At 47.1% G+C, this 7,955-nt stretch overlaps 1 protein-coding gene across 1 annotated transcript in view; it reads left to right on the top strand.

Annotated features, from left to right (window-relative positions):
• The window catches only part of LOC144095668 (uncharacterized), a 144,065-nt gene extending 138,861 nt beyond the window's left edge, over positions 1-5,204 (top strand). Inside the window, exon 2 of the mRNA XM_077629338.1 lies at positions 4,361-5,204. Within this exon, the coding sequence (XP_077485464.1) occupies positions 4,361-5,204 (844 nt within the window). The remainder of the gene's footprint in view (positions 1-4,360) is intronic.
• Positions 5,205-7,955: the final 2,751 nt, after the last annotated feature.

The raw sequence follows: 7,955 nt of genomic DNA on the forward strand, positions 1-7,955 counted from the left end.
CATCTCCACCCCAAGAGCTGTGATCAGTACATCTGTCTACAAAAGCCAGCGTGCACGGTGTCGAAGGACACACTGGCAGCAGGACAGCACCGCATGAACAGCTGTCCAAAAAGAACACCTATTCCTGTTATTACAGTAGGAGCCATATCGCTCCGGGATCTTCAAGTATGCTGACTACCGCATCAGGGTTAAGGAACTATACTACTTCGATGCATCTCCACCCCAAGAGCTGTGATCAGTAGATATGCCTACAAAATTTAGCGTGCACGTTGCCGAAGGACACACTTGCAGCAGGGCAGCACCGCATGATCAGCTGGCCTAAAAGATATTCTGTTATTACATAGGAGCCATATCGCTCCAGGATCTTCAAGAGTAAGGACTACCGCATCTGGGTTATGATAACACACTGCTTCGACGCATCTCCACCCCAAGAGCTGTAATCATTAGATCTGCCTACAAAAGCCAGCGTGCACGGTCACGAAGAACCCTCTGGCAACAGGGAAGCACGGCATATGCAGCTGGCCTAAAAAATATCTCCTGTTATTACAGTAGAAGCCGTATCACTCCGGGATCTTCAAGTGTGCTGACTACGGCATCGGGGTTATGAGACCGCACTGCTTCGGCGCATCTCCACCCCAAGATCTGTTCCGTGGATCTGCCTATAAAAGCCAGCATGCGCGGTATCGAAGGACACACTGGCAGCAGGGCAGCTCCGCATAAGCAGCTGGCCTAAAAGAAAATCTACTCCTGTTATTACAGTAGGAGCCGTATCGCTCCAGGATCTTGTAATCGTGCCGCAGAACATGGGCCGGGCCAAAAAAGATGCCAGCAATGCAAGAAGTGTGAGCCACGGCTTCGGGAGATAAAGATTCTGGGCAGGAGTGGAGATACGAAGGCGAGGGAACTTCTGGAAGCATTCCACATTAGGAAGAGGGGAGTAGATTGCGTGAGTGATACCTCGGTTCGCCTTTTCAAGAATGAGATATCATTTCTTGAACGGTTTTGTTGATGCCAGTTGTGTAGGTGTTGTTTGCGCATGCCTTGAATTTTCATATATTTGTTGGCTTTGCAGTGAATAAAATCAGATGAAGTTAGCTCATGTCCTGTGTCAGTCTTTCTTGTGTACGTCTAATATCAGCGCTATTACCATTTTTGTCTGAAATCTTCAAGTGTGCTGACTACCGCATCTGGGTTATGATACCGCACTGTTTCGACTCATCTCCACCCAAAGAGCTGTCATCAGTGGTTCTGCCTACAAAAGCCAGCGTGCAAGATCTCGAAGGACCCACTCGCAGCAGGACAGCACCGCATACGCAGCTTGCTCAAGAGAAAATCTACTGTTATTACAGTAGGTGCTGTATCGCTAAGGGATCTTCAAGTGTGCTGACTACCTCATCTATGTTATGATACCACACTGCTTCGACGCATCTCCACTCCAAGAGCTGTCATCAATAGATCTGCCTACAAAAGCCACCGTGCACGGTCTCGAAGGACACACCGGCAGAAGGGGAGCACCGCATGCGCAGCTGGCCTAAAAGAAAATCTACTCCTGTTATTACAGTAGGAGCCGTATCGCTCCGGGATCTTCAAGTGTGCTGACTACCGCATCTGTCTTATGATACCACACTGCTTCGACGCATCTCTACCCCAAGAGCTGTCATCAGTAGATCTGCCTACAAAAGCTAGCGTGCACGGTCTCGAAGGACCCACTGGCAGCAGGGCAGCACCGCGTACGCAGCTGGCCTAAAAGAAAATCTACTCCTGTTATTACAGTAGGAGCCGTATCGCTCCGGGATCTTCAAGTGTGCTGACTACCGCATCTGGGTTATGATACAACATTGATTCGACGCATCTTCACCCCAAGAGCTGTCATCAGTGGCTGTGCCTCCAAAAGCCAGCGTGCATGGCCTCGAAGGACACACTGGCAGCAGGACAGCACCGCATGAACAGCTGGCCTAAAAGAACACCTATTCCTGTTATTACAGTAGGAGCCATACCGCTCCGGGATCTTCAAGTGTGCTGACTACCGCATCTGGGTTATGATACCACACTGATTCGACTCATCTTGACCTCAAGATCTGTTCAGTGGATCTGCCTATAAAAGCCAGCGTGCACTGTCTCGAAGGACACACTTGCAGCAAGGCAGCACCGCATGATCAGCTGGCCTTAAAGATATCCTGTTATTACATAGGAGCCAAATCGCTCCAGGATCTTCAAGACTGTAGGACTACCGCATCTGGGTTATGATAACACACTGCTTCGGCGCATCTCCACCCCAAAGAGCTGTCATCTTTAGATCTGCCTACAAAAGCCAGCGTGCGCGGTCACGAAGAACCCACTGGCAACAGGGCAGCACGGCATATGCAGCTGAACTAAACAAAAACATCTCCTGTTATGACAGTAGGAGCCGTATCGCTCCGGGATCTTCATGTGTGCTGACTACGGCATCAGGGTTAGGAGACCGCACTGCTTCGGCGCATCTCCACCCCAAGATCTGTTCCGTGGATCTGCCTATAAAAGCCAGCATGCACGCTCTCGAAGGACACACTGGCAGCAGGGCAGCTCCGCATAAGCAGCTGGCCTAGAAGAAAATCCCCTCCTGTTATTGCAGTAGGAGCCATATCGCTCCAGAATCTTCACGTGTGCTGACTACCGCAACTGGGTTATGATACCACACTGTTTCGACGCATCTCCACCCCAAGAGCTGTCATCAGTGGTTCTGCCTACAAAAGCCAGCGTGCACGGCCTAGAAGGACCCACTGGCAGAAGTGCAGCACCGCATACGCAGCTGGCTTAAGAGAAAATCTACTGTTCTTACAGTAGGTGCTGTATCGCTAAGGGATCTTCAAGTGTCCTGACCCCCGCATCTTATAATACCACACTGCTTCGACGCATCTCCACTCCAAAAGCCGTCATCAGTAGATCTGCCTAAAAAAGCCATAATGCGATACAGCGCGAATAAAGACGGGGACGAAGCGAGACAAGACACCACGCTTCGTCCCCGTCTTTATTCGCGCTGTATCGCATTATGGAAAATTACCAACTAACCCGATCTGCCACTCTTGCAAGTTAAAAAAGCCAGCGTGCACGTTCTCGAAGGACCCATGGCAGCAGGGCAGCACCGCATAAGCAGCTGGCATAAAAGAAAAGTCTAGTCCTGTTATTAGAGTAGGAGCCGTATCGCTCTGGGATCTTAGTGTGCTGACTACCGCATTTGACTTATGACACCACACTGCTTCGACGCATCTCCACCCCAAGAGCTGTCATCAGAAGATCTGCATATAAATGTCAGCGTGCACGGTCTCGAAGGACCCACTGGCAGCAGGGCAGCTCTGCATAAGCAGCGGGCCTAAAAGAAAATCTACTCCTGTTATTACAGTTGGAGCCGTATCGCTCCGGCATCTTCAAGGGTGCTGGCTACCGCATCTGGGTTATGATACCAAAATGCTTCGACGCGTCTCCACCCCAAGAGCTGTTATCAGTAGATCTGCCTATAAAAGCGAGCGTGCACGGTGTCGACGGACACACTGGCAGCAGGACAGCACCGCATGAACAGCTGGCCTAAAAGAACAGCTATTCCTGTTATTACAATAGGAGCCATATCGCTCTGGGATCTTCAAGGGTGCTGACTACCGCATCTGGGTTATGATACCACACTGATTCCACGCATCTCGACCCCAAGATCTGTTCAGTGGATCTGCCGGTAAAAGCCAGCGTGCATGGTCTCGAAGGACCCACTGGCAGCAGGGCAGCTCCGCATAAGCAGCGGGCCTAAAAGAAAATCTACTCCTGTTATTACAGTAGGAGCCGTATCGCTCCGGCATCTTCAAGGGTGCTGGCTACCGCATCTGGGTTATGATACCAAAATGCTTCGACGCATCTCCACCCCAAGAGCTGTTATCAGTAGATCTGCCTACAAAAGCGAGCGTGCACGGTGTCGAAGGACCATCGACACACCGACATTTCAAGCCGATCACGCACCTGAGGCAATCTTTTGTGAAGATAAGTGGGCGGCATCACGTGCAAGCTGGTCGACGTCATCAGACAGCTGGAGCTTAAATAGCCTGGCACCACCACGGTTCCTCAGTGGGCACGTCAGCTGGCCTTCGGTCAACACCGTCTCAAATTCGTTCATGTTTTTCATACAGATTTGCTTCCTCAGCTTGGCGGCGAAGGTCAGCGCAGATCAAGACACGGCATGCTTCACCATCGACACACCGACATTTCAAGCCGATCACGCACCTGAGGCAATCTTTTGTGAAGATAAGTGGGCGGCATCACGTGCAAGCTGGTCGACGTCATCAGACAGCTGGAGCTTAAATAGCTTGCCACCACCACGGTTCCTCTGTGGGCACGTCAGCTGGCCTTCGGTCAACACCGTCTCAAATCCGTTCATGTTTTTCATACAGGTCAGTAAAGCTTCCTGTACCTTTAAGTCTAGCAATCCTTACTTGTTCCAGCTGACGTGCCCCGAGTGTATATGCACAATGTGTGCCGTTGCCTCCGACTTCGTTTTTTCAGTGCTTATAATTTGTGGTGATGTCGAGCCGAACCCGGGCCCGTCAACTGAGCAACTACTGGGCGAACTTTTAGAGGGACAGAAACAAATAAGAAACAGGCTAGACGACATTGAATCGCGCCTTAAAATTTATGAAGACTCGGTTTCAGCTATTTCCGAAGTATGTTCAGTAGCTCGGAGCTTAGAGAAGAAGGTTCAGGGCTTAGAACTCAAGCTTACAGATTTGGAGGACCGCAGTAGGCGTAATAATCTTCTGGTGTTCGGTGTAAAGGAAAAGGAAAATGAGACGCATGAAGATCTCGAGGAATCGGTCCTCAAGGATGTCTTCACAGAAATTCTAGGTGCACACGTCAGTTCGGTCGAACGAATACATAGAATTGGTCGGAAACAACCCGACAAAGTACGACCGGTAATCATAAAGTTCTACGACCACCGTGAAAAAATGAATATCCTAAAGAATTGCTTTAAGCTAAAGAACGGAAGTGTGTCTGTCTCGGAGGATTTTTCCGCAGCCACAAGAATGAAAAGAAAGCAACTGTGGGACAGTGCCGCTTCTAACAAAAAGAATGGTCAAAAAGTCAAGCTCATATACGACAAGCTTAAGATAGACAACGACTTGTTCGAATGGGACGAGGAACGAAAGATCCGAGTTCCAGTTAGCCGGAAAGATAAACAGAGTACATGAACCGTAGCCCCCGAGGCAGGTCGTTTGTGAGTATTCAGCTAAATGCGCGAAGCATCGTTAATAAAACAGTTGACCTAGAAAGTATCGTGCTCACACACAGGCCACATATCGTAGGCCTAACAGAAACCTGGCTGCACACGGATATCGAGAGCGCTGAAATAGTACCCGTAGGCTACCGAATGCTTCGCAAAGATAGGAACTTTCGGGGCGGTGGCGTCGCAATTATTTTCCGAGAGTCATTGCATGTAACCAGTCTTCCCGACATACCTGATATCGAATGCATACTGCTAAAGGTTTCTTTAACCGAATTTACCTTGATTGTAGGTACATTGTACCGGCCGCCAGATAGCAACAGGGCATTTTTTGAAGCACTGAATGAATTCCTATGCTCTAGTAACATTGCTACTTGCAACACAGTACTTGCTGGAGATTTTAATATGCCTTCCATCAAGTGGGACAGTGAATTTCCTGAACCACTATCTGTCATTTCTGAGCCATTTGTAGATTTATTCTTTTTTCACAACTTTACTCAACTAGTTAAAGAACCCACCCGCATACAAAAAGACGCTAAATCAATTTTAGATCTTTTCCTCGTGAGCAGCAGCCTGCTTTGCCGAAATCCGGTTACGCATGTCTACGATGGCATATCTGACCATAAGATGGTATCGCTGAATATCGCATGCGCTCCTGCTGCTAAGAAAACCAAAGACGTACGCGTAGTCCCGCAATTCGCACGTGCCAACGACGTTGCTATCTTAGATTTGTTGGACAGTTCGTTCTCAGATTTTGTTGCTTTAAGTGAATCTACCGATTGCTCTGTTGATGCTCTGTGGTGTTTTTTCAAGAGTCTTGTTATGAAGTGCGTGAATGATTTTGTGCCGGCTTTGACGAAACGAGTACGAAATACTAGTCCTTGGATGACTAAAGAAGTTATTCGGCTAGAGCGAAAAACAAAAAAGTTAAGAAAGCAAACCCGGCTTTCTCCTTCAGCGGCCAACAAAAATAAGCTCTGTGTGCTACGTACGCAGGTAAAGGAATGCATAAAAAGGAACAAGGACTACTATTTCAACGTCACCATGAAGAGCTTTCTGCTCACCGCGCCAGAAAAGTTCTATCGGCATTTGTCTCCTAAAAAGAAAATAACATACTAATTGTGTACAAATGGCGAAACAATAACGTCACAACCGCAAGTGGCATCTGCTTTTAATCAATTTTTCTGTTCAGTATTCACAAAAGATGATGGTAAGAAACCACATCCCGACTTAGTGTTACACTGTCTGCCAATTTTTAATGTTATTGTTTCTGAACAGGGCCTTCTGTCGTTACTGCTGAATATCGACAACAAAAAGTCACCAGGTGCTGATGGTATACCCAATGCTTTCCTTGTTAGGTATGCCGAGTGGTGCAGTAAATATTTATGTATTATGTTCAATCTTTCTTTGACTAAAGCAGAACTCCCCTTTGATTGGAAATGCAGTAAAATCGTGCCGATACCCAAAGCAGATAATTCATCATTACTTTCGTCTTATAGGCCAATATCATTATTGTGTACATGTTCTAAGGTTCTTGAGCACATTATTTTTAATCATATCTCAACATTTGTTGAACATAATAATCTAATCGACAGCAGGCAACATGGGTTCTGAAAAGGACTCTCCACAGTAACAGCACTCCTGGAGCTAACTCACGATTTCGCAACAGCCATTGACATTCAAAGCCAAATCGACATTATATTTCTTGATTTTGAAAAGGCTTTTGATCGCGTCTCTCACACTAAACTTCTTTCAAAACTAGAACCGCTGCGGAAAAACAATTCTCTTCTTGCATGGATCGAAGCTTACCTATGTGGCCGATCCCAATGCGTCAGAATAGATCACGTGTGCTCTGCTCCTGCGCCTGTCAAGTCCGGTATACCGCAGGGATCTGTTCTCGGGCCCTTATTCTTTTTAATATTTATTAACGACATAGTTCATAACCTACCCGTTAAAATCAAGCTATACGCCGATGACTGCATAATCTATCACGAAATTCACAACTCCAGCGATCACGCTCTACTTAATAGTGCCTTAGCAAGGATTGCAACCTGGTGCTCAGACTGGCAGATGTCAATAAACACAAAAAAATCTGTTCCGATGACTGTAACATGCAAAAGGCAGCCATTAAATTTCTCATATTCCATAGGCAGCAGCACTCTCGCAGTGGTAAACAACTGTGAATACCTTGGCATAATCATAACATCGGATCCAAGGTGGAATGAACATATATCGGATATTGTGAAGAGGGCCATGCGGAAATTAGGTTATTTAAGAAGAACTCTGCGACAATGTACAAACGAAGTTAAAATAATAGCATATAAAACCTTAGTTCGACCAGTTCTAGAGTATGGATCAATTGTTTGGGACCCGCACACTCGTGGCAACATAGACAAGCTCGAATCTGTACAAAAGAAAGCAGCTAGGTTTATATACCGATCATATAGCTGGCGTACTTCCGCGAGTACTCTAGTAAAAAAGGCAGGTTTAGACAATTTACAAAAACGGCGTCAGTATGATCGATTAAAATACATGCACTTGCTGTTTCATGATAAACTAGGTATGAGAAAACACGATTACATAGAGCCTGTACACCGACGAACCACCCGATCGCATCATAGCAAAAAACTTAAGGATTATTCCTGCCACACTCGAACCCTCGCTAACTCTTTTTTTCCGAAAACTCTCCGTGAGTGGAACCGGCTTCCGGCCAGCATTG

Source organism: Amblyomma americanum, chromosome 6, assembly GCF_052857255.1.
Source record: "Amblyomma americanum isolate KBUSLIRL-KWMA chromosome 6, ASM5285725v1, whole genome shotgun sequence".
NCBI lineage: Eukaryota > Metazoa > Arthropoda > Arachnida > Ixodida > Ixodidae > Amblyomma > Amblyomma americanum.